The sequence below is a fragment of the Aspergillus campestris genome (genome assembly GCF_002847485.1).
Source record: "Aspergillus campestris IBT 28561 chromosome Unknown P168scaffold_6, whole genome shotgun sequence".
Taxonomy (NCBI): Eukaryota; Fungi; Ascomycota; class Eurotiomycetes; order Eurotiales; family Aspergillaceae; genus Aspergillus; species Aspergillus campestris.
The window spans coordinates 1,662,838-1,688,338 of NW_020194341.1; the positions used below are offsets into that span (position 1 = coordinate 1,662,838).

At 58.8% G+C, this 25,501-nt stretch overlaps 8 protein-coding genes across 8 annotated transcripts; 6 read left to right on the plus strand and 2 right to left on the minus strand.

Annotated features, from left to right (window-relative positions):
• Positions 1 to 234: 234 nt before the first annotated feature.
• Positions 235 to 1,452, plus strand: P168DRAFT_344178 (tyrosinase family protein; the record flags this gene model as incomplete). The annotated part of the gene is made up of 4 exons (XM_024841844.1): positions 235 to 338; positions 396 to 521; positions 568 to 690; positions 750 to 1,452. 4 exons carry the CDS (start codon positions 235 to 237, stop codon positions 1,450 to 1,452), a joined length of 1,056 nt encoding a protein of 351 aa, XP_024693160.1.
• A 1,027-nt stretch (positions 1,453 to 2,479) lies between these two features.
• P168DRAFT_290611 (mitochondrial ATPase complex subunit ATP10) lies at positions 2,480 to 3,691 on the plus strand. Its single transcript, XM_024837254.1, has 2 exons — positions 2,480 to 2,924; positions 2,975 to 3,691. The coding sequence occupies exons 1-2, from the start codon at positions 2,533 to 2,535 to the stop codon at positions 3,660 to 3,662; spliced, it is 1,080 nt and encodes a 359-aa protein (XP_024693161.1). The 5' UTR covers positions 2,480 to 2,532; the 3' UTR covers positions 3,663 to 3,691.
• A 3,190-nt stretch (positions 3,692 to 6,881) lies between these two features.
• P168DRAFT_311092 (class I SAM-dependent methyltransferase) lies at positions 6,882 to 7,926 on the minus strand (the record flags this gene model as incomplete). Its single annotated transcript, XM_024839457.1, has 2 exons — positions 7,621 to 7,926; positions 6,882 to 7,540 (listed from the first exon to the last, which is right to left on the minus strand). The coding sequence occupies exons 1-2, from the start codon at positions 7,859 to 7,861 to the stop codon at positions 6,882 to 6,884; spliced, it is 900 nt and encodes a 299-aa protein (XP_024693162.1). The 5' UTR covers positions 7,862 to 7,926.
• A 462-nt stretch (positions 7,927 to 8,388) lies between these two features.
• P168DRAFT_235771 (uncharacterized protein) lies at positions 8,389 to 8,580 on the plus strand (the record flags this gene model as incomplete). The annotated part of the gene is made up of 1 exon (XM_024833489.1): positions 8,389 to 8,580. A coding segment is annotated over one exon (192 nt), but the record flags the coding sequence as incomplete, so codon positions are not given.
• Positions 8,581 to 9,974: 1,394 nt separating this feature from the next.
• On the minus strand, positions 9,975 to 10,463 carry P168DRAFT_210152 (uncharacterized protein; the record flags this gene model as incomplete). The annotated part of the gene is given in 2 exon segments (XM_024833050.1): positions 9,975 to 10,299; positions 10,315 to 10,463. Coding segments are annotated over 2 exon segments (474 nt in total), but the record flags the coding sequence as incomplete, so codon positions are not given.
• A 560-nt stretch (positions 10,464 to 11,023) lies between these two features.
• On the plus strand, positions 11,024 to 12,869 carry P168DRAFT_290614 (inositol phosphosphingolipid phospholipase). Its single transcript, XM_024837255.1, has one exon. It carries the CDS (start codon positions 11,071 to 11,073, stop codon positions 12,496 to 12,498), a length of 1,428 nt encoding a protein of 475 aa, XP_024693165.1. The 5' UTR covers positions 11,024 to 11,070; the 3' UTR covers positions 12,499 to 12,869.
• An 8,930-nt stretch (positions 12,870 to 21,799) lies between these two features.
• On the plus strand, positions 21,800 to 22,205 carry P168DRAFT_290617 (uncharacterized protein; the record flags this gene model as incomplete). Its single annotated transcript, XM_024837256.1, has 1 exon — positions 21,800 to 22,205. A coding segment is annotated over exon 1 (163 nt), but the record flags the coding sequence as incomplete, so codon positions are not given.
• Positions 22,206 to 23,998: 1,793 nt separating this feature from the next.
• Positions 23,999 to 24,367, plus strand: P168DRAFT_318897 (uncharacterized protein; the record flags this gene model as incomplete). Its single annotated transcript, XM_024840231.1, has 1 exon — positions 23,999 to 24,367. The coding sequence occupies one exon, from the start codon at positions 23,999 to 24,001 to the stop codon at positions 24,365 to 24,367; it is 369 nt and encodes a 122-aa protein (XP_024693167.1).
• Between the last annotated feature and the right edge of the window lie 1,134 nt (positions 24,368 to 25,501).

Genomic DNA, 25,501 nt, shown 5'->3' on the forward strand with positions numbered 1-25,501 from the left:
CCACCGGCCAATCAGACCGGATACGTGGAAGAATAGAGGATCCCAGCGAACCCCTAAGCATCTATGACTAGGTACGCGAGGACTGACAGGCACCGAGCGCAAGATGCACTGCAGCGGGGCAGGTGAGTTAGTCTTTTAAGGGCCTGTAAGTTCAAGCTCTTTAAAGGCGCTGGGCTCCCCAGATACTCACCAAGGCCAGTCATATCAAGATCATTCTGTTGAGGCGGTGTCACAATGAAATGCTTACCAAAATCTCTGCTAGGTCTGCTGGTAACAGCGGGCCTGGCTATGACTAGTGAGCAATGCTCGCCGGAGACCACGGCCTTCCGAAAGGATTGGTATGATATTAACTGCCCGATCATGACTGCGCATTGCTATACTGACCGGTGATTCAGGCGTGCATTGACAGCGCTCGAACGGACAGAGTATATTGAAGCCGTGTGGTGTCTCCGACGCCAACCGGCTCATCTCCCCAACGACAAGTATCCTGGCGTGAAAGACCGGTTGGATGATTTCGTGGCGTGAGTGATCAGAAGGAATGGAACCAGACCCAGCTAACCGAGACAGCACGCATGTGAACTACACCAGTGCCATTCACTCCAATGCACTGCTTCTCCCGTGGCACCGGCACTTCACCTATCTTTGGGAAACAGCGCTCCGCGAGGAATGCGGCTACACGGGCTATGTACCGTAAGTATTAGCTTCGATGTCAGATAGCAATGTCCATATACTGATTACTGACCTGCTAGATACTGGAACTGGCCCGCGACCACCAACCTCACGGAAGATCCCCTCTTCGACGGCACAACCACCTCCCTCTCGGGCAACGGCGCTCACGATCCCAACGAAAAGCCCCGCTGCGACCCCCCCTACGGCTGCGAGCCCCCTGGAACTGGAGGCGGATGCGTCACGTCAGGTCCCTTCAAGGACTTCGAGATCCACCTGGGCCCCTTCAATAACAGCCACGCGGGGCCGCATGCGACGCTCCCTGCAAGTGCTTGGGACTACAACCCGCGTTGTCTGAAACGCAGCTTCAACCAGCCCATCCTCGACCGGACGAACAACGAGGCGGCGATGCAGCGTCTGCTGAACGCGCCGGATATCAACTGCTTCTTGGACATCATGGACCCCAGTGACAAGAGCCACGTCGGCTCACATGGTGCCGGTCATCGCACTATCGGCAAAGACATGACCGACGTGTATTCTTCGCCACAGGATCCGGCGTTCATGCTGCACCATGCTATGATTGATCGCATGTGGACGCTCTGGCAGGAACGTGACATCGAGGTCCGAAGGGACGCCCTGAATGGCACGGCCGTCATGTATAACCCGGCGTGGGCGCCGCTCGCCACGCTTGACCACGTCCTCGACTTCGGCTGTCTGGATCGACCGCGCACGGTGCGCGAGGCCATGGACACCAGGCGCCATGACTATTGTTACTCTTATCAGTAGTCTTTGACTTCCTGTACATATACCCCAACCAGCAGTGGCGTTGTTGTTGATTTCCTACGCATATAATAATATAGCAACATCGAATTCTTGAAATTTCTCGCCTAAATCAAACCCTTTTCGGCTCAATCTTTCGCCAATTATTCGTAGCTTTCCAGATAACTATCTAGGAGTGCTAGGCATAAGTTACTAGCCAATTCTGTCAAAAGAAACGGAAACAGTGATACAAAAGGCCATGAACTGCAAGAGTGTCTAGCAGGCGACAAGTCCGGAATGCCCCGTGCGGAAAGTTGCGGCGGACCAATTGAAGAAGGTGCTCCGCCTCAGCCCCCTAACAGGACAGGGGCCAGAATCCCAAAGAATCGAGGCCGATACCACCAAGTATCCAACAACATGGTCATTTGGCGGGAGGGGATGGAAACGGCATTGCGGCCTGAGGCAACCGTCAAGGCGGCCATGCGCTTCCCCGTCCGTCGGTCGAGATCGGCCGGCAATGACGAGCAGTCAGGAACGACGGTCAGCTATCCATCCCACTCGGGGGCCTCGCTATATGCTGGTCGGTTTGATGTCTCGTCAATCGAGGCACTATGGCACGATGTGAGTCATTTGAGGTATCTGGTCCTTCTCCGAGACATACTAACCACCACCATGACGGCCATATATATATCATAGAAACCCTTAGAAGCAAAAGAACACTGCCACACGTGTCTAGTGACCACGCTGTATGTGGATGGGGATCAGGCCTTTAAGACCTTGGTCCATGGAGGAAAAACAGCAGACTGATTTACAATACATCTACATCTAGATCGTGGTTGCCAATTGCCCTCGGATTGGAATCGTCACTCCGCAGGCGAGCGGATCGGGAAGTAAACTATGCAAACCATGCAAATTATGCAAACCACGCAACCCGAGATCAAACCGCCTCAGGCCAAAGTCATGGCGGGAGACAAAACATGCAAACATCCAGCACCGTCACGTGCACCACGGCCGGTTGGTCTTGATCACTACTCCGGTCGCAGATTCAGTCAATCATCGCGACCAGATCCGGTGGATTCCTGGAACGATCTCTCTGTACAGCTCACCATGTGGCGATCGTCGCTTCCGCTCACGCCATTCCTGGATATCGCGGTGCGACCGCACGCCCGCTGTCTCCAATGCCAATTCCTCCGTCCGATCACCTCCACCACCGCTCTCCGCCCAGCGACCGCATCACGGCGCCTGTACAGCACCCCGAGCCCGGAAAGGAAGCCCTCCGATCGCCCACTGGGTCGCAAGGCGGTCGAGTTCCAGCAGAATGCCTCGTCTTCAGCGCAGCCAGGTGATGATGACTTTGTGCCCCCGACGCTCGACCGTCCCATCGGCTCAGTGATCCCTCCCAGCGAAGGACAGAACACGGGGGTGGACAACCGATCCCTCCACGAGCGACGTGATGATTTTGTGAACTACGACCGTCACCTGGCCCGACGGCAGGAACTGTAGGTCTCCCTGGCTCCGTCGGAGGATAGATGCTAATGTGTGGGAATAGTACCAAACAGGTCGCGAAGCCGTATTTCCGTGAATGGTCCAACATGAAACACCACCAGGGCAAGACATTTCAGTCCAACGCGCGCCTGTTCAAGCGGGACAAGGCGCTCTACTTCCCTAACCTGCAGGGTATCACGCTGGCTTCGCCCAAGGCACCGCAGGACACCACGGCGGTGCTCCGGGGTCGGGTATCGGTCGTGAGCCTGTTCTCCAGTGTCTGGGCCGAGGCGCAGGTCGCCACGTTCACGGGACCAGAGCAGAATCCGGGCCTCGTCGACGCTCTGGCCAGCGGCGGGCAGGCGGCGCAGACGGTGGCCATCAACCTGGAGGAGAACATACTGAAGGCGTGGCTGGTCCGGACATTCATGTTCCGGATGCGGGCCAAGCTGCCGCCGGCACAGCATGAGCGGTACTTCCTGGTGCGCAAGGGGTTGACCGATGGGTTGAAGGAGGCGATCGGGATGATGAACAGCAAGGTGGGCTACGTCTATCTTCTTGATGACACCTGTCGTATCCGCTGGGCGGGCAGCGGGCCGGCGGACGAGGCGGAGCGGGAGGCATTGAACCAGGGGGTGCGCCGCCTAGTGCAGGAGCAACGCGTCCGCGTTGAGTCCGAGGCGCCGGCCGCGGCGTGGACCGAGGGGACTGGGGGACTGGCCAGTCGCCAGCCGCGGGTGGTGATGCCGTAGGGGTGTCTGTTCGAAATGTATTATATGTGGACTTGTTTATAGAATTCGACCTGTATAGTGTATTCTTTCTACCTTTGTACGTCCACACACACCATGCATATTGTTGAAATAACCCATGATAATACCAACCCAGGAATCCACTCAAGACGACATCGCCGAATTGGGAATCCGAGTTGCTCGATCGGGAACGCCGAGCGCGTCGGGAGATTGGCCCACGGCGCTGATCAAAGAGCCTACATCATCTTAGCCGCTACGCCACAGTAGTAGTAGTAGTCCTCATTATCCTGTCCTAGCTTGACTAACTAATTGGCGGCCCGCCGGCCATGCAAGTTGGGCGGAGCGCCTGCGCTCCGCCCCGGAAAACCCGCGCGAGCCGCCGGTTTTTCCGACCCGCGCGGGTGGGTGTGGGTGGCCGCCGCAGCGACACTCAAGGCATACAAACATGTCAAATAGACAAAACTGTGCAAATAATCACCTTGATAGAACTTCATCCCGCATCTCTTGCCGGGATGACTTCAATTGCTACGCCAACCCCTGCAGCTCTCAAGATACCGCGGCTGTAACGGCTTAGCATACGTTATTGCCCTCGTCTTCATCTCTGCCCTTGTGTCTGCCATTTTTGGTTCCTTGCTGTGGCTGCTGTACCACTAATTCTATCTCTTCATGTGGGCGGATCGGGCTGAACCAGTACCTCTCCCGGATAGGTATACGGGACAGCGCGCGATGCGGCTGTGACCTTGGGTCCGACGCGGAGAACTGGTGATGCGGGGGCCACGGCGGGGACCGGGGACGGTAGACACGAGGACAAGGACGAGGGCGAGGGCGAGGGCGAGACGAGGATGTATATGAAGCCGTGGCAGCCGCGGTGTCTTGGGGGCTGCAGGGGTTGGCACGGTGGTTGAAGTTGCTTATCTCTGCGAGAGGTGCGGGATGAGGTCTCATTAGAGTTTCTGTTTTCATTGTTTGTTTCCATTGTTTGACATGTTTGTATTAATCGGCCGCCGCTGCGGGGCCCCCCCCGCGCGGCCCGCCGGTTTCTCCGGGCGGAGCGGCGCTCCGCCCAGCCCTGCATCGTGGCCAATTAGTTAGAGCATCGGAATTGTTTCGGGCAGTATCCTATATCCAGGCACTGGTTAAAGAGATGATCCAGGCGCGGCTCTAGTAGTAGTAGTAGTGGTGGACGGAGGCCTGGAATGGACCGACGGGTGGTGTTGGATGGATCATTCACTGATTATATCTGTGTCCTGTCCTAGCTTGCCTAACACAGTGGTTCTCTACAAGCCGGGCGAAGGTGATTACACGAATCCCAAGAACTATCGGCTAATTGCGCTGTTAAGCACTATTGGCAAGGTCCTGGAGTCAATTATCGCGACGAGGATTAGCTACCTGGTAGAACAATCTCAAGACCACTACACCAAAACGTTGACCAACGATTGGTATAGGGCTTAACCTGATTGATATACCTAACAAACAATACGCGCTACTATCCTAGAATTATGTGGGCGGCCGTAGAGACCGCTCCTGTGAGCATGCTCTGCATCTCCTGCTTGAGCAGGTTCATGCCCATGGCGGGCAGCTCCACGTGCCGTGGCTGCATGGCTATAAAGAGGTCGCCGGCAACAAGAAAGCCGACGTCCTGGCTAAGACAGCCGCGGAGGCCGCCGGCCAAGCCGACTTCAACCCGCAGATCCACCTGGTGACAGTGTGCCGCCGGTTCTGCGGGACAAAGCGGCCAAAGCATGGCAGGCTGCATGAGGCCCCGGCTCCAAAGGTCTCCATGCGTGACATATCCTGCCCGAACCGAGCAAGGATGTCCTGAAGCTCCACGACAGGCTGCACCGGGTAGATAGCTTGGTGTTCGTACAGATACAAACCAGGAGGATTACCCTCGCCGGCTATCTCGGCATCTTTAATGCCATGGAATCAACCGCGTGCCCCTGCAGCTTGGGGCCCAACATGTGCTTACTACATGCCCATAACATGCAGACTTGCGGTCAAAAACACTGTGAAAGGATAACCGTGTCACGGACTGCCAGACAGTCCTGCGGACCCTGGAACTGGCGCTGTAAAATTACAAAGTGGCTAAGTAATTCTTTGCAAGCATGTTAATTCATGCTACAGACACGGCTTCTCGGCCAATTCAGGGACCTAAAAGACATGGTTATCATGCAGCCCCGCAGTACAGGCCATCAAGCAGAAAATATAAGCTGATAGGAGCACAGGGAAACTTACCGAGCAATCAGGAGATATAGTCATATGAGGACCAGCAGACCCGCAGGCCCTTCGGGGCCGGCGGCGCAAGACAGAAATGAGAGACATCTTGGGCCCGTACCAGGCGGCGGGCAAGCTCGGCAGGGAGGTGAAAGAGCCGAATGCTAATGCAGCTATGATTCCAGGAACAAAGAGGACAAAGGACAGCGAGCGTGGTAATGAGTATAGCCCTACTAATAAGGTCTGTAAAGGAGCGAGCTCCGTTGGCTGGGATGGGAATAATAATAACTAAGAGACTTCATGTATATCAGTAGCCACACCGGCGGTAGCCTGGCTGTCGAAGGACGACCTCCGCCACTCGGCTTTAGGCTGACAGACGCGAGTATGAATATAGTGATAATAATAATAACGCACGAAGAAGGGGGTTATCATCTTCTCGGATAGCCAAGCGGGACCAAAAGCCCTGCTTAAGCCTCGCATGGTATCCGGCTAAGCCTTTCTGCAAGCATGTTGGAACAAGCTATGATACGGACACACGTACGTCCACCGTATCTTACCTCGGTGTCTGGTGCGGATATGGAATAGATGAGACTCAATATTCTACGATTACAGGGACCCCCTGTGAGAAAAAGCAAGCATAAATCTGAAAAAGCATCCTAGTTGAGGTGCTTTTGGTCTACTAGACTGAGGCATTTGTCTTGGTATTTGTGTAGAAGCCGAAATTATTGGCTACGTATGCAGTACGTGTTGGGCCATGTTTTGGACGAAGATTATCTGGCTTACTCCAAGGCCCAGGGTCTTGATAAAAACAGTGCGCTCTGCTTTGCATTAAGGCTTCTAGAGAATAGCTCTACAGAATCCTATTCAACTACCGCCCCTTTCTTGTTCAACTCGAGGCATAACCGGGCCGGTTGCTATCAGTTAAGCAAGGTAAGATAGAATAATTAGGATGACAGGACAGTAAGGACAGCAGGATAACAAGAACTATCACTGCTACTACTCCTCTAGTTAGATAAAATTAGCAACCCATACATCCATGGCCCTAACTCCTTTCCAACCCCCCTGTATACCCTCCAAGCTCGCCTCACATGCATCCCGTGACGCAAGAACCACTGCCTGTTCTCTCTCATTACTGACCTGCTCCTTTACTTCCTGTTCAAAAGAAGAAGAAAGACAAGCAGAGACTTCCCATTGTCCATCCAATAAACCTTCCTCTCCTTGCACGCGGGTCTCACTCTCCAGCTGCCAACCGGCAGCTAGAGCCAGCTCGGTAATCCGCTTTGGCCCCAGCACCGTGCGTACGTTCGAGTCACTGTTAGGCTTACGGCACTCCAGTGCTGCCTGGGTGAGCGCAGCTAATACGTGAGGCTGGGCAGAGGGGTGCGTCGCTACCAATGACCACTCAGCAAGAAGGAGGCGCTTGCTGTGCTGCTTGAGGGCCCGGAAAGTAGAAAGAATAAGCGAGGGGGAGGTGAAGTACCATAGGCAGTGGGCGAGCACTGTTGCATCAAAGGCCTTACTTTTGCTGGAGGGCAGCGAGGAGGTGGAAGAGAAGGAGGGGAGGGAGGAGAGGTAATCCAGGGGTGTTTGTTGGATCCAGGTAATCCGACTACCCAGTGGGCCTCGCGAGATGTGACCTTGTGCTTCGCCGAGAGTATACGGGGCACCTGCAGGATCTATCTGTTAGCTGCTTTCTGCGCACACCACCGGAACTAGCAGCACGAACAAAAAAAGGGGGAGGACTCACCATAATCCAATTCCGCCGGGTCGACTGCCACTACCCTCCCCTGCTCGCCCACAGCATAGGCAAGGACAGTCGTGCAGTCCCCCTGCCCGCATCCGATTTCTAGTATCTTAGAGTCAGGGTGAATATTCCAGTGCTGCAGGAGAACCAGGCGGTGAATAGTTTGAGAATGCTGGACGTTGAAGTGAGTGGGGTGGTGTAGAGAAAGACGGGCGAGAGAGGCGGCGTCAAATTGAGTAGACATGTTGTGATTGGTGTTGGGCAAAGGACAGCTGAGTGCGGTTTGTGTAGCTAAGTGATCAATCTTGGAAATCTAGTCTTTATCGTAGCCTCGTACGCACCAAAGAGCTACAGACAGAGCCATCTTATAGTGTCAGACAGTCAGACTTGGAGGGTCACCTGGGAGCACCCCTGCTGTAAACTTAGTATGGGCCTATGGGGGTAAGCTTATGCCCAATTACCCCGCTTTTGAGATCGACCCAAGGGGCCGGGCCCCGCCATGTACTTTTTCTATAGAATTATTGGAAGCAGATATTATACTGTCTAACAGAATGGCCCCGTCTACTAGTATTCAATATAGGCTTTGATCCCATGTGTGGAAGAGCCCCCAGCGCAGGCCGCCCGGTCAAGCGAGGGTACTGGGGCTACAGGTAATCATTGATATGAAGAGTCACAAGGCATACTTAAAGACTGGATCCATTCTACGTGAACAAGGATTCAGATGGAAAGTAATCTAGCTACCCTACCCCCCTGTTCTCTCCGTCTCATCAACTACAGTGGTGCCAAGCGCAGGACATCCGGGTGACCCTGAGATGGATCCCCACCCATGAAGGGATCTCTGGAAATGAGGAGGTGGACGAGCTCGCCAAACAGGCTGCCCTCCGAGGGGTGGCCCTAGCGCGGAGCCACGGGCGCCCCCAGGAACAGCGAAATGGATTTGGGGAGCGGAGAGGCCCGGCATAGGCAGCTGTGGCTTGGAGCCGCGGCCAAGCGCAGGATCCGCGCAGAGGTGTAGCAGCTGTGGGGGCGCCGCATGGGAGAAGGAACAGACCAGCCGGCCAATTAAGCGGCTTATCGCGGCCCCGTGGATGCTCAAGTACTGGAAGAGGCTGCGGAAGGCAACCTCCTCCGTGCTGATACAACTCCGCACCGGGCAATTCGGGCTGAACAAGTACCTCTCCCGGATAGGAGTACGGGACACCGCACGTTGCGGATATGACCTCGGGAATTAAATCCCGCGACATATCCTCATAGCATGCCCACTCCTGACCAGGCTCCGGGCCGAGATACAGAGAGAGTTTAGCTGGCTGCGTGTTCCTACTAACACCCAGTTCTGGGAGCTTGTCGACAACCCGAAGACTGCTATACCAGTAGCGGAATTTTTAGTGAAGACGGGCCTGCTCAGGTAATTCCACGCGGTGAACTTCGTAGCGACGGGGGTCACGAAGTAGGGACGAGCGGAGGACGACGAGCGTGGTGAGGAATGAGGATCGCATCTAGCAGCGGCCGTAGGGCCAGGTCTTCACTCCCCTGTGGGCGACGAGAAGAACCAGCAAGCACGAACAGCGCGGCCCTGCGGCTGCTGCTGGGTGCGTCCTTTAATTTTCACCACGTTCGTTGTCCTCCTCCGCTCGCCGATGTTTCGTGACCCCGTTGCCGCAGGATCCACTGTATGGAACTGCCCGAGTAGGCCTGTCCTGAGTCCTGACCATAAACTCCGCTACCGGTATCACTGCCTTCGGGTTGTCGACCAGCTCCCAGAACTGTGGGTTAGTGGGAATATGAAGCCGGCCGAGCTCGCGGCGCAGTTCGACCCGGGACTCGTTCAGGAGCGGGCATGTCATGAGAATATGCTGCGGGGTTTAATCCCCGAGATCATATCCGCACCGAGCACTGTCCCGCAACCCTATCCGGGAGAGGTACTGGTTCAGCCTGATCCGCCCAGTGCGGAGCTGCATCAGTACAGAGGGAATTGCTTTCTGCAGCCTCTTTAATCTAGGCCGTGATGGGCCGCTTGGTCGGCCGGCTGGTCCGCTCCTCCTCCCACGCGGCCCCCACAGGCCCACGCCTCCGCGCGGATCCTGCGTTTGGCCGCGGCTCCGAGCCATAGTTGATCCGCGGTGAGTCGCTCTACTCCGAATCTTATCCTCTGCTCCCGCGCTTCGGAGTGGCTCCGCGCCAGCGCAACGCCCCGTAGGGGGGCTTGCTTGGCAAGCTCGTCCATCGCCTTGTTCCCGGGGATCCCCTCGTGGGCGGGGATCCACCGCAGGGTCACCCGGATGCCCTGCGTTTGACACCAGTGACCACAGTAGCTTGTCTAGACACGCCCGTGGGAAGGCCTGACCGGACACCATGCGGGGCCTGAGCAGGGCTTTCAGCCTTGCCTGGCTGTCCGAGACGATAGTAACTCCCTCGACTGCTCGTGTTCTCCACCGGGTGATTCTCTGGCACTGCTTGACCATGCCCAGGGCCATATTAATTGCTTGGAGCTCTGCCGCGTAGACCGTCGCGACTGTCTCTGGCCCTAGGTAAGTCTTGATGCAGGTTGCAAAGCAGGGAACTGTGGCCGCATCCCCCACGTGCCCTTGATAGCCGCTCCTGTCTGTATACATGACCAATTGTCCTTCTCTTTTGGCTCTCTCGGGGGCCTCTCGCGTGATGTCTCGTTCCTCGATGACCAGCCTCAGTGGCGGTTACCACGGGGGCTGGACTCGCTGGAGGAACACTAACCTGCTCTCCCATTCCCCGGCCAAGGTTCCCGGGGGAGCTTGCAGGCATCCTCCCCCTCCCGCCGCTTCCGCTTCTATGGGGATCACGCCTCCTAGTCGCTGTTCGCTCTGGGACCGCCAGACCGGCTACCCCGCGCAGTGCGGGAAAGAGCCAGCGCTGGTCCTGTTCGGACACAGATCAAGGTTTCCTTGACAATTTGCTGCATGATGCATCTAAATACGCATGGGTGGCAGGCATAGCTCTGTATTGAGTGCTTCGGCTGCAGTGATCCAAAAGGCCTCACTAATAAGGCATGCCGCGCGTTTTTAGATAGAAACAAACTGGCGAGTAGCTTAATCGCGGTCCTTGGCGGTCATGGATCCTGGCTAGTACCACGCAGCCACCCCGTAGAGTATCTGCGAGATCACCACCGCTTAGTAGATCTATTACACTGCAAGGGAGGTTCCTCACGTGGACCCAGCGAGACCCTATAGAGCCACCAGGCTGGTGCCCGCTTTGGCCACGGCTTTGGCTCGGTGCTCGCGGAATATAAACTCCGGGTCTAGCCACAGGCCTAGATACCGCTCCGCTTTGCCCCTGTATAGATGACATCATATCAGGTGATCTGTTTGCATCGTTTGTCTCGACTCCTGATCAGGACAACTTCGGCTTCATCTCCGTGTCAATACCTTCACAACTTTGACACACCCAACCATGCCGTCGCACCCGCGATAACACACTATTATGTCGTCCCTGTCCTCCGCCTCGTCCGTCGCCGCTTCCTCCACCCCCACCCACATCCGCATCTTCACCCTTAACTGCTGGGGCCTCAAGTTCCTCGCTAAACACCGCAATGAGCGCCTCTCTGAGATAGGGCGCCAGATCGCTCTGATATCCCCACCTCCCGACATTGTCGGCCTGCAAGAATGCTGGACACAGCAGGACTACGATGCTATCCGGCACGCGACCCGCGATATCCTCCCCCACGGGAAGTTTTACTACGGTGGTATGATGGGCGCCGGGCTGGCCATCCTCTCCCGCTTCCCTATTGAAGACTCTAGCATGTTCGGATACCCTCTTAACGGCCGTCCGACGGCCTTCTTCCGCGGTGACTGGTTTGTTGGCAAGGGCGTCGCTTGCGCAACTGTCCGCTTTGGTCCCCGTCCCCGCGATGTCGCCGCTGTCTTCTGCACCCACCTCCACGCCCCCTACGAGCGCGAACCCCACGATAGCTACCTCTGCCACCGCACCGCTCAAGCCTGGGAAATTGCTAAGTTGATGCGCGCCGCCGCCGAACGAGGCCACCTCGTTGTCGCCCTGGGTGACTTCAACATGTTACCCTCGTCGTTCGCCCACGCCCTCATCCGCGGCCGCAGCCCTGTTCGTGACGCCTGGCAGGTTGTCTACCCTGATTCATCTGTCGGACCGGCTGACCACCCGGAGGAGAAGCGCCGTTGTCTCCCTGTCCCGTCCGCTGAGTTCAATTTGCGTGTCAACGGTGCTACCTGCGACGGCAAGTACAATACGTGGCGCTGGTCGGAGGCAGACCGGAAACGTCTCGCCCGCGAAGACATCGCGGTGAATCCGGAGGCAGCAGACCCGCGTGGCAAGCGTCTGGATTATATTTTTGTCGGTGATGGGGGCTCCGCGCTGGGGGATGATGCGGACACCCCGCGGTGGAGCGTTGAGTCAGTGCATCTAGGCATGACACAGCGGCATCCGACGCTGCGGTGTTCGCTGAGCGACCACTTCTCCGTCGAGGCTGTGATAACGCGTACGCCGACGAAGGCCGTTGAGGAGTTGATGAAGGATGCCCAGCGGCGTGGCATGCAGACTCTCGGCGTGGAAACCTACGATCGCATCCTCGAGATGATCGCCACGTATGTCGCCCGCGAAAGGACGCAGCGGCGCTGGCGTCTTGCTCACTTCGTGGTGTCGGTGCTGGTGTCTATTGGATGCTTTGTCGGAGTATGGTGGACGGGGGATCACCTCGCGTATGTGGCGTTCATCTTGGTCCTGGTCAGCACATTGAGTTTCGGTGCGGGAATCCTGGACGGCTTGATCGGGGGGTTGTTCGTGTCGAGTGAGTTGAGGGCGTTGAAGGAGTTTGAGTGGGAGGTGAGGAACGCGCGAGCGTTGGCTGTTACTGCTGGGGTGGGAGAGGGGGAGTAGTAGCATTAGTAGTAGTAGTAGTCCTCATTATCCTGCCCTAGCTTGCCTATCTAATTGGCCGCAATGCAGGGTTGAGCGGAGCTGCGCTCCGCTCCGTGAAGTCCGCGGCCTGCGTGGGGGGGTGGCCGCCTCAGCGGTGGCCGAGGAATACAAACTTATTAAACAAAGGAAACAGTAGTATAGTGGTCCTCATTATCCTGTCCTAGCTTGCCTAACTAATTGGCCGCCATGCAGGGTTGGGAGGAGCACAGCTCCGCTCGGAGAAACCCGCGGCCCGCGCGGGGGAGTGGCCGCTGCAGCGGCGGCCGAGGAATACAAGCACGTCAAAAAGATTAATATTATTATTATTATTATTCATTCATACTCGCATCTGTCAGCCTATTGCCGAGTGGCGGAGGTTGTCCGTTGACGGCCAGGCTACCGCCGGTATGGTCACTAATTACACGAAGCTTTTAGGTCCCATATCTATTCCCATCCCGGCCAACGCAGCTCGCTCCTTCGCAGACCTCATTAGTAGGGGGATACCTACCAACCTACCTGCACCTGGTTTTGATCATAATACCTAGCTGCATTAGCTCCCGACGCTTCCACCTCCCTGCCGAGCTTGCCCGCCGCCTGGTACGGGCCCGAGATGTCCCTATTTTCGCTGTCTTGCACCGCTAACCCCGAAGGGCCTGCGGCTCTGCCGGTCCCTTTATGAATATAATCTCCGATTGCTCGGTAAGCCCCCTTACCCTCCCTGTGGGGCATCTCCTATATCCTCCGCTTGGTAGCCCTCACTGCGGGCCTGCATGATAACTGTGTCTTCGAAGCCCCTGAATTGGCCGAGGAGCCGTGTCTTTAGCATGTACTGACATGCCTGCCGCGCCAGGTCCGGGGTCCGAAGGATCAGGCGGTAATCCGTGGCGCGGCCATGTTTCCACAAAACATTTGACCGCAAAGTTGCATGGCGTTGGCATGCAGTAAGCACGTGTTGGACTGACTGCGGCCCCTGGCTGCAGGGGCACGCAGTGGATTCCATGGCATTGAAGGTGCCTAGGTAGCCTGCCAGGGCGATTTTCCCCGTCTGCATCTGTATCAGGACCGAGCTGTACACTCGGTGAAGCCCCTCATGGAGTTTGAGTACGTCCTTTGTGGGTTCAGGCAGAACATGCCGCGCGAGAAGCCCTTTGGAGCCGGGTCCCCACGCGGTTTTCCACGCCTCTGTGGCCTTGTCCCGTAGGAGCCGGCGGCACGAAGCCACTAGGCGCGTCTTGAGGGTGAAGTCCGCGTGGCCAGCTGCGGAGGCAGCAGTTTTGGCCAGGGTATCAGCTTGCTCGTTGCCTGGGACTCCTTCGTGGCCGGGCAGCCACTGCACGTGGAGCTGCCCGCCGCGTGCGTGGAGTTGGTTGATTTTCATGACTGCGTCCCGTACCAGGTATTGACCCGATTGGCGCCGGTCAGGATCCGCGAGGGCTCGAATAGCTGCCTGGTTGTCGGTGAAAATAGTCAGGCGTTGGTGTTGGTGTTGGTTCTGCGCGACGAGGTCTAGAGCAAGGGTGATCCCTGCGAGCTCGCCCGCGTACACCGTGTGGGTGGCTTCCTTGCCTAGTGGCTTGGTGGCTATGGCTGTGGTCAAGACTGCCGCCGCTCCCACGCCTCCTTGGTGGCCGCTACCATCGGTATAGGCCCGGAGCCCGTGGGGTGGGACCTGGTCATGTTGTTGGATGGCCTCCTCCCGCGTGGCCGCGATGGTCGTGCTTGGTGGCTCCCACCAAGGCGGTACGACCACCGGGCGAATGGTTTCAATGGCGAGCGGCTGGTCTGGGTCCTCCCCGAGGTCCCTTGACAGCCGTCTCTCCAGCCGGTGCAGGGGAGACATGGTGGGGTCGGTGTCAGGTCGACTAGGGTTCCGCGTGGGGACCCTGTCTCTAATTTTGCACAGTGTTTGGTAGAATGGCGAGGCCAAGATTCGCAGGCAGCTGTTCTCGGTGGACCATTTGACAGAGATCTGCGGCGGTGGTACATAGAGGCATACCTCTAGCGCGGCGCGGGACGTGGTCCGGAACGCGCCGGCTATTTGGTATAAAGCCCCATGTTGGATGCTCTCGAGGGCTCTCATAATCTTGGTCTCGGCACTTTTATACCCCTGTGACCCCCGGATGAGCCACGCGGAGCTCCCAAAGAGAATCTGCGGGGTGAGTACCGCGGTATACATGCGTCGAAGGTTTTTTAGTGGGACCCCCCACGTGGAGCCTGCTATTGAGGCAAGCGCTCCCGTGAACTGGGCTGCCCGCGCGCGTATGTGGTCCAGGTGGGCGGTCCCAGAGAGGTCTGGGTCAAGGTGAACTCCGAGATACCGCAGGCTCTTGGTCGGCCGTATGGTGGTTCCTTGAATGCGCAGGGGTCGGTCAAGTTCCATGTCATTCGGGTTGATCCTGCGTATGAGGCGCGTGCGTGTCTCCCCGCGGAGGGCGAGTAGCTGCCGCTGCGTGGGTTTCCTAGAGTGAGGGGTCTGGCGAACCATGTGAATGAGTCCATATTTAGCTATAGAGAACTTGGACGCGTGGGTCCGTTCCCACTGCTCGCATCTTTCGTGTACTCTGCGTAGACGCATGTAGTTCTCCCGTACAGTGATACCCCATGTGAGCAGGCAGGTGTCATCGACGTAGCCGAGGGCTAGTACCCCTTCAGGCATGTCTTCAAGCAGGTCGGCGTTGTAGAAGAGGTAGAGGATAGGTGAAAGAGGGGACCCCTGGGGGATTCCCGTGGCTATGTCTGACTTGGCCGAGGCCCCTTCTTGCAGGAGAATGGCCGTGCGGCGGCTGGTTAAGAAGCTGGCAATCCAGTTCACCAGGGCTACCGGTACGCGGCGTTTCCGTAGATTATGTAGGAGTCGTCGGTGGAAAACGTTGTCATAGGCCCCAGAGACGTCGAGGGTGAGCAAGGTGGCTACTGGGTAGCCATCCCGCCAGGCCGCGTGGACCTGCTCCTGCAGGAGATGCAGAGCATGCTCGCAGGAGCGGCCCCTGCGGCCCCCTATGTGGTTCTGGGGTAGGAGTGTGTACTGTTCGACCATGTAGCTAATTCGCGAAGCGATAATAGACTCAAGTGCCTTGCCAATCGTGCTTAGCAGCGCGATGGGCCGGTAGTTCTTCGGGTTGGCATAGTCGCCTTTGCCTGGCTTGCGAAGAACCACAGTATTTGAGCGGCGGAAGTGCTTGGGGTAGTATCCTACCTGCAAGCACCAGTTGAAGATGTGGTCAAGATGCGGCTCTATCATGGGAAGCACCTGCTGCAGCGCCCGGTTTGGCAAGCCATCTGGTCCTGGGGCCTTGCCTGGTGCGGCTCGCAGGATTGCCCTGCGGATCTCCGGGAGAGAGATCAGGGGCGCCGGCAGCGGTGGAGGGTATTTATATCCGGTGGTATCCGTCATGTCTGCGTCGCTGACTTCGGGGAATAGTACGTGCTTGAAGAGCTCCGCCTTCTCCTCCGCACTCTCCACCACGGTTTCTATTGCATTAGGATCCCGCAGCGCGGGCGTGTATGTAGGCCGGGGGGCACCCCGTGATCGTGCCCACCGGCTCAGCCGCCAAAATCCGTCCAGAGAGGTAGAGGCCTCCTCTACCCTTTCTCGGTGCATATTCCTTGATAGCTTGATCATCTCCCGATCTGCGTGATGTCTTGTCCGCCGAAACTCCTCCCATGCTTCTTCGGTTTCAACGGATTTCGCGTGTCGTCGTGCCTGTTGTACTTGTTGCTTGAGTTGCTTCATCTCTGGCGTATAGCCGGGTCTGGTAAATGTGGTGATTGTCTTCTTCGGTGTGGCCGCGTTGGCCGCGGCGGTCAGGGCCTCTACCAGCCCCTCTACCTCTGCGTCGATGTCCGTGGCGACTCCCACCGGGGGCAGGGCCGCGCCCAACGCCTTCCGGTAGCGCTCCCAGTCCGTGGCCGCCCAGTCCCACCGGACGGTCTTCGGGGTGGTCGTTGGCCGCAGGTCGAGCTCGGTCAGGATGGGGACGTGGTCCGCCCCGCGGTACCACCAATCCCGCCGTGGGTTGCAGCTCACCAGCCGGTCTGCCAGCTGGGGCGTGGCCCACGCCAGATCGAGTGTGGTCTGCGTGCCAGCCTTCTCGTAGGTGACCGTGTTGGCGGGGAGCAGGAGTTCTAGCTCGTGATCTACCGTGATATCGATCAGCTCGTCGGCTTGCGGGTGGCTCTTGTCGTACCCCTGCGGGTTCCACGCGGGGTGATGTAGGTTGAAGTCTCCTACCACCAGGTGCCCCCCGCGGGAGCTCCTGGTGAGCACCCGGCGCAGATCCTGCAGGGTTTGGTCATATTCTTAGTGAGGTGTCACTCCGGGGTTATATATATTATGCACGTGGACTGTGCCCGTGTGCAGATATAGGGTCAGGGTGCTTAGATAGCACGTGTGGTATCAGATCATCCATGACTTCAGGTCTAGTGTCTTGCGTATGAAGAAGCATACCCACGGCTTCTCTTCCTCGTGGTCTCGAATAGCAACATGGAACTTGCCGCCTAGGGCCTGCGAGTAGGTGGCCACCGCACCCGTATGGCGGTAGACTACCGGTTCCTGTATGGCAATGATGTCTGTGGTTTGCACCTCCTCCTTTCCGAAGAAGTGCATAATGACCGGCTTGCTGGTCCAGCAGTTGGCCTGCAGGACCCGCAGCCTCCGTGATAGTTTCTGAGTTGGTTCTAGCATCCCTGATACGTAGAATCATCGGGGTTGTTGTCCGTGGTCGCCGTGACTGCTCCGCTCAGCTCGTCCTCGGACTCCTCATCGGGGGTCTTTCTCAAGCTGCGGCGCACTGATGGAACCTTGTCTATCAGCTCCACCATGGGCTGGTGGCTGGTGACTATTTCCACGTCCATGATCTCCCTGTCTGTACGTTGTTTCTTGGACCGAATAAAGCCAGGATCCTCCTCTTCCTCTTCTTCAAGGGCTGCGTTCTGCGCTCGGTTCTGTGCTCAGCTCTGGCTCCGTGCCTGGGGGGCGGCTCGGCTCCTGCTGCGGTTCTCTTGTTTGCGGCTTTGGCTTCGTGTCGCGGTTGTCTTTCGATTTGTTCGGGACCTCGCCCGCCCCTGCGGTTCGGGCTGCGATCCTTACGGCTCTGCTCGCGGCTCCGCTTGCGGTCCGGTTTGGGCTGGCTGAGCCGCCGGGGCGTGATCCGGTGCGGTGTCCGTGTCTTGGTTGGTGTCGTGGGGGTCCCTCTCCCCCGGCCGCCCCGACCATAGGGTTTCGGGGAAATAATGCGGGCCCATAGTTCGTTGTACGCGGATCTGCTTGATCCTGGCCTTGCGGTGCTTGCACTTGCGGTCGAATGTGAAGTGTGCGCCCTGGCAGAGGGCGCATCTGACATGTTGTTTGTCGTTCTTGTGGGTGCAGTCATTGGTATCATGTGTGCCGGCGCAGTAGGCGCATGCGCGGGACTTCCGGCAATGATGAGCAACATGTCCGTATTCCTGGCAGCCAAAGCACTGCTGCATCTGCTGCTCGCCGTCGTACCGGGAGATCTCGTGGTTTTTACCGCTCAGGACTGCCCCTTGGCGGATCAGCACGTTCCCGGCGCGGTCATTGTCCAGCTCGACCACCAGCATGGAGGATTTGCCCTCGCGGGTGACCCGCTTCCACGGCTGCAGCCACCCCACATACGTGATCTCCGTGGGCGTGGCCGCCAGCCGGGGGGCGTTGTCGGCCAGCAGCCGCTCCGCCACCATCCGCTGGTTGGGCTTGTCGATGCCGACGGTCTTCACGTCCACGTAGTGCAGGACCACCGCGTAGCCTCGGCGCTTGACCATGGCGTCTTCGCCGAGGGCCTTCACCCACGGGGCCTGGGTCCGGCTGAGCTGTTCCATGTCGTCCACGTGGTGCAGGGTCAGGACCACGTCGCCGCTCGGCAGCACCCGGCCGCGTCCTGCCCAGCGGCGACGTGGTCCTGACCCTGCACCACGTGGACGACATGGAACAGCTCAGCCGGACCCAGGCCCCGTGGGTGAAAGCCCTCGGCGAAGACGCCATGGTCAAGCGCCAGGGCCACGCCGTGGTGCTGCACTACGTGGAGGTGAAGTCGGTGGGCTTTGACAAGCCCAACCAGCGGATGGTGGCGGAGCGGCTGCTGGCCGACAACGCCCCCCGGCTGGCGGCCACGCCCACGGAGATCACGTATGTGGGGTGGCTGCAGCCGTGGAAGCGGGTCACCCGCGAGGGCAAATCCTCCATGCTGGTGGTCGAGCTAGACAACGACCGCGCCGCGAACGTGCTGATCCGCCAAGGAGCCATCCTGGGCGGGAAAAGCCATGATGTCTCCCGGTACGACCGCGAGCAGCAGATGCAGCAGTGCTTTGGCTGCCAGGAATACGGACATGTTGCTCATCATTGCCGGAAGTCCCGCGCATGCGCCTACTGCGCCGGCACGCATGATACCAACGACTGCACCCACAAGAACGACAAGCAACATGCCAAATGCGCCCTATGCCAGGGTGCCCACTTTGCGTTTGACCGCAAGTGCAAATACCGCAAGACCCGAATCGAGCAGATCCGCATGCAGCGGGCCATGGGCCCGCAATACTTCCCCGAGACCCCATGGTCGGGACGACCTGGGGGGAAGGGGGACCACGAGATGGACACCACGCTGGATGGAGTCTCAGGGCCGCGAGCCGAGCTGCAAGCAAAGCCACCGGCGGACCCGCAAGCAGAGCCAGAGCAGCCTGCGGAACGAGCACGGTCCCGAACAAGCCGAAAAGCAACCGCGACACAAAGCCAAAGCCACAGACAAGAGGACCGTAGCAAGAGCCGAGCTCCTCCCCACGACCGCAGCAAGAGCCGGGCCCCTCCCCAAGAGCGACGCCAAAGCCGGACGAATGCAGCCCTCGAAGAGGATCAGGACTTCACCCGGTCGAAGAAACAACGCACGGACAGGGAGACCATGGACGTGGACTTGGATACCAGCCAGCAGCCGAGGGTAGAGCTGGTACGCAAGGTACCACCAGTGCACCGCAGTACCAGAAAGACCCCCGAGGAGGAGTCAGAGGATGAGCTGAGCGGAGCAGCAACGACCATGGACAACGACGCCGATGATTCAACCTATCAAGGATGTTAGAACGGACCCGAAAACAACCACAGAGGCTGCGGGTCCTGCAGGCCAACTGCTGGACCAGCAAGCCGGTCATGATGCATCTCTTTGGTGAGGAGGAGGTGCAAAGTACAGATATCATAGCCATACAAGAACCAGTGGTCTACCGCCACACGGGAGCGGTGGCCACCTACTCGCAGGCCCTGGGCGGTAAATTCCATGTCGCTATTCGGGACCACGAGGAGAAGCCGTGGGTATGCTTCTTTATACGCAAGACGCTTGACCTGAAGTCATGGACGATCCGCCACCACACGTGCTTTTTGAGCACGTTGACCTTATACATGCACACCGGTACAGTCCACGTACACAATATATATAATCCCGGAGTGGCCTCACACCAAGAATACGACCATACCCTGCAGGATCTGCGTCGGGTCCTGGCCAGGAGTCCCCGCGGGGGACACCTGGTAGTGGGGGATTTCAACCTGCACCACCCTATGTGGAACCCGCAGGGATATGACAAGAGTGACCCCCAAGCCGACGAGCTGATTGACATTACGGTGGACCACGAGCTCGAGCTCCTGCTCCCCACCAACACGGTCACCTACGAGAAGGCCGGCACGCAGACCACACTCGATCTGGCGTGGGCCACCCCCCAGCTGGCAGACCGGCTGGTGAGCTGCACCCCACGGCGGGATTGGTGGTACCGCGGGGCGGACCACGTCCCCATCCTGACCGAGCTGGACTTGCGGCCGACGGCCACCCCGAAGACCGCCCGGTGGGACTGGGCGGCTACGGACTGGGAGCTCTACCGGAAGGCGTTGGGCGCGGCCCTGCCCCCGGTGGGAGCCGCCACGGACATCGACGCAGAGGTAGAGAGACTGGTAGGGGCCCTGACCGCCGCGGCCAACGCGGCCACACCGAAAAAGACAATCACCACATTTACTAGACCCGGCTATACGCCGGAGATGAAGCAACTCAAGCAACAAGTACAACAGGCACGACGACACGCGAAATCAGCCGAAACTGAAGAAGCATGGGAGGAGTTTCGGCGGACAAGACACCACGCGGATCGGGAGATGATCAAGCTATCAAGGAATATGCACCGCGAGAGGGTCGAGGAGGCCTCGACCTCTCTGGACGGGTTTTGGCGGCTGAGCCGGTGGGCACGATCACGGGGTGCCCCCCGACCAACATACACACCCACACTGAGGGATCCCAACGCAGAACCAGATACCAGGGTAGACAGCGCGGAGGAGAAGGCCGAGCTCTTTAAACGCGTGCTGTTCCCCGAAGTCAGCGTTGCAGACATGACCGATATCACTGGATATCAATACCCTCAACCGCTGCCAGCGCCCCTGATCTCCCTCCCGGAGATCCGCAGGGCAATCCTGCGCGCCGCACCAGGCAAGGCCCCAGGACCAGATGGCTTGCCAAACCGGGCGCTGCAGCAGGTGCTTCCCATGATAGAGCCGCATCTTGACTACATCTTCAACTGGTGCCTGCGGGTGGGATACTGCCCCAAGCACTTTCGCCGCTCAAACACAGTGGTTCTTCGCAAACCAGGCAAAGGCGATTATACCAACCCGAAGAACTACCGACCAATCGCGCTTCTGAGCACTATTGGCAAAGTTTTTGAGTCTATCATTGCTTCGCGAATCAGCTATCTGGTTGAACAGTACGCACTGCTGCCCCAGAATCATATCGGCGGCCGCAGGGGCCGCTCCTGCGAGCATGCCCTGCATCTTCTACAGGAGCAAGTCCATGCAGCCTGGCGGGATGGCTACCCAGTGGCCACCCTGCTCACCCTGGATGTCTCTGGGGCCTATGACAACGTGCTTCACCGACGACTTCTACACAACCTACGCAAACGCCGCGTCCCGGCGGCCCTGGTGAATTGGATCGCGAGCTTCCTGACCAGCCGGCGCACGGCTATTCTTCTCCAAGAAGGGGCTTCGGCCGAGTCAGACATAGCCACGGGAATCCCCCAGGGGTCTCCTCTATCACCTATTCTCTACCTCTTTTACAACGCAGACCTGCTCGAGGGCATGCCCGATGGGGTACTCGCCCTTGGGTACGTCGACGACACCTGTCTGCTCACGTGGGGTATCACCGTACGGGAGAACTACATGCGCCTACGCAAAGTACACGAAAGATGCGAGCAATGGGAACGGACCCACGCGTCCAAGTTCTCTATAGCTAAGTATGGACTCATTCACATGGTCCGCCAGACCCCTCACTCCAAGAAACCCACGCAGCGGCAGCTGCTCGCCCTCCGCGGGGAGACCCGCACGCGCCTTACGCGCAGGATCAACCCGAACGACATGGAACTCGACCGACCCCTGCGGATTCAGGGAACCACCATACAGCCGACCAAGAGCCTGCGGTATCTCGGGGTCCACCTGGACCCAGACCTCTCCGGAACCGCCCACCTGGACCACATACGCACTCGGGCAGCCCAGCTCGCGGGAGCTCTCGCCTCCATAGCGGGCTCCACGTGGGGGGTCCCGCTGACCAACCTTCGACGCATGTACACCGCGGTACTCACCCCGCAGATCCTCTATGGGAGCTCCGCGTGGCTCATCCGGGGGTCGCAGGGGTACAAGAGCGCCGAGACCAAGATCATGAAAGCCCTCGAAAGCATACAACATGGGGCGCTGTACCGGATTGCAGGCGCCTTCCGAACCACATCCCGCGCCGCGTTGGAGGTATGCCTCTACGTGCCGCCACCGCAGATCTCCGCCAAGCGGTCCACCGAGAACAGCTGCCTGCGAATCTTAGCCTCACCTTTCTACCAAACACTGCGCGCCATCAGAGACAGGGTGCCCACGCGGAATCCTCGCCGACCTGACACTGACCCCACCATGTCCCCCCTGCAACGGCTGGAGAGACGGTTGTCAAGGGACCTCGGGGAGGACCCAGACCAGCCGCTCGCCATTGAAACCATTCAGCCGGTGGTCGTACCGCCTTGGTGGGAGCCACCAAGCACGACCATCGCGGCCACTCGGGAGGAGGCTATTGAACAACACCGCTGCGCGCCACCGCACGCCCCCAGGGCGTACACCGATGGCAGCGGCCACCAAGGGGGCGTCGGAGCGGCCGCGGTACTGGCCTCGGACCCAGGCACGGTCACGGCCGTCAGACCGCTTGGCAAAGAAACCACCCACACGGTATACGCGGCCGAGCTCGCAGGGGTCGCTCTGGCCCTGGAGCTCGCCGCAGACAAACCCTACCGACACCTGACCATCTTCACCGACAACCAAGCTGCCATCCGAGCCCTTGCGGAGCCGGACCGGCGCCAGTCCGGCCAATACCTCGTCCGCGGTATCATCGGCCAAATTGACCGCCTCCACGCCCGCGGCGGGCAGCTCCACGCGCAGTGGCTGCCCGGCCACGAAGGGATGACGGGCAACGAGCACGCAGACACCCTGGCCAAAACTGCCGCCATCGCGGCTAGCCACACCGAGTCCACCCCCCAGACGCGCCTGGTGGCCTCCTGCCGCCGGCTCCTGCGGGACAAAGCCACCAAGGCGTGGAAAGCCGCGTGGGGACCCGGTTCGAAGGGGCTCCACGCGCGGCATATCCTGACAGAACCCACGAAAGACGTGCTCAAGCTCCACGAGGGGCTCCACCGAGCGTACAGCTCGGTCCTGATCCAGATGCAGACGGGGAAAATCGCCCTAGCGGGCTACCTCGGCACCTTCAACGCCATGGAATCTACTGCGTGCCCCTGCAGTCGGGGGCCGCAGTCAGTCCAACACGTACTTACCGCATGCCAACGCCATGCAACCCTGCGGTCAAACACATTGTGGAAACACGGCCGCGCCACGGACTACCGCGTGATCCTTCGGACCCCGGCCCTGGCGCGGCAGGCATGTCAGTACATGCTACAGACACGGCTCCTCGGCCAATTCAGGGGCCTAGACGATGCTATTATCATGCAGGCCCGTGGTACGGGCCACCAAGCGGAGGATATAGAAGATGCCCCAACAGGAGGGTAGGGGGCTTACTGAGTAATCGGAGAATATATTCATATAGAGACCGGCAGAGCTGCAGGCCCTTCGGGGTCAGCGGTGCAGGACAACAACGAAATAGACATCTCAGGCCTGTACCAGGCGACGGGCGAGCTCGGCAGGGAGGTGGAAGTCGGGAGCTAATGCAGCTAGGTTTGAGTTCATAAGACAAGCCTGCTCGGGCAGTATCAAGTGGCAAAGGTAGGCAGGTAGGTATTCCCTGCACCCCCACTAATGGTGTCTGCGAAGGAGCGAGCTGCGTTGGCCGGGATGGGAATATGGGACCTAAAGACTTCATGTACTTAGTGAACATATCGGCGGTAGCCTGGCCGTCAACTGATGACCTCCGCCACTCGGCAATAGGCTGACAGAAGCGAGTATGAATGAATAATAATAATAATAATAATAAAGATGCAACGGATGATCAAGGAAACTCTGATCCGCGTCCAAACAGGACCAGCCCTTGCCCTCCCCCGCTCCGCGCGGGGGAACCGACCCCATAACGAACGGCGACTGGGAGGCGTGACCCCCATGGAGGCGGAAGCAGCGGGAGCGGGAGGATGCTTGCAAGCTCCCCCGGGTTCCTTGGCCGGGAGGTGGGAGAGCAGGCAGGCATTCCTCCAGCCCCCGTGGCAACCGCCGCCGGGGGTAATCATCGAGGAACGAGAGGACGCGCGGAAAGCCCCTGAGAAGGCTGAAAGAGAGGGACAACTGGCCATGTACACGGACGGGAGCGAGCCGCAGTCCCCTGCCTCGCAACCTGCACCAAGACCTACCTAGGGCCGGAGACAGCGGCGACGGTCTACGCGGCGGAGCTCCAAGCAGTCAACATGGCCCTGGGCATGGTCAAGCAGTGCCGAGACATCACCCGGTAGAAGGCGCGGGTGGAAAAGGGGGTTACGATCTTCTCAGATAGCCAGGCGGGGCTGAAAGCCCTGCTTAAGCCCCGCATAGTATCTGGCCAAGCCTTTTTACAGGCGTGCCTGGATAAACTGCAGTGGTGTGCCACGCAGGGTATTCAGGTGACCCTGCGGTGGATCCCCGCCCACGAAGGAATCCCTGGGAACGAGGAGGTGGACGAGCTTCCCAAGCAGGCCGCCCTGCGGGGAGTAGCCTTGGCGCAGAGTCACGCCGGCGCGCTGGAGCGGAGGGTACGGTTTGGAGTGGAGAGACTCACCGGGGACCAGCTATGGCTCGGAGCCGCGGCCAAGCGCAGGATCCGCGCAGAGGTGTAGCAGCTGTGGGGGCGCCGCATGGGAGAAGGAACAGACCAGCCGGCCAATTAAGCGGCTTATCGCGGCCCCGTGGATGCTCAAGTACTGGAAGAGGCTGCGGAAGGCAACCTCCTCCGTACTCATGCAACTCCGCACGGGGCGGGTCGGGCTGAACCAATACCTCTCCCGGATAGGGGTGCGGGATACCGCGCGGTGCGGGTGTGGCCTCGGGGATCAAACCCCGCAGCATATCCTCATGGCGTGCCCACTCCTGACTGAGCTCCGCGCCGAGCTGCGCTGCGAGCTTGGCCGGCGGAGAGTCCCTACTAACACGCAGTTCTGGGAGCTGATCGACAATCCAAAGGCGGCTGTATCAGTGGCGGAGTTTATGGCCAAGACAGGCCTGCTCGGGCAGTTCCACGCAGTCCCTGCAAGACGTGCGGGATGAAGTCTTATTAGAGTTTTTGTTTGTGTTGTTTGTTTCCTTTGTTTGACATGTTTGTATTACTCGGCCGCTGCGGCGGCCACCCCCCGCGCGGGGCGCGGGTTTCTCCGAGCGGAGCGGCGCTCCGCTCAACCCTGCATGGCGGCCAGTTAGTTAGGCAAGCTAGGACAGGATAATGAGGACTACTACTACTACTACTACTACTACTACTACTACTCTTCAACGCCTGCGAGAGGGACTCCCAGACATAAAGAG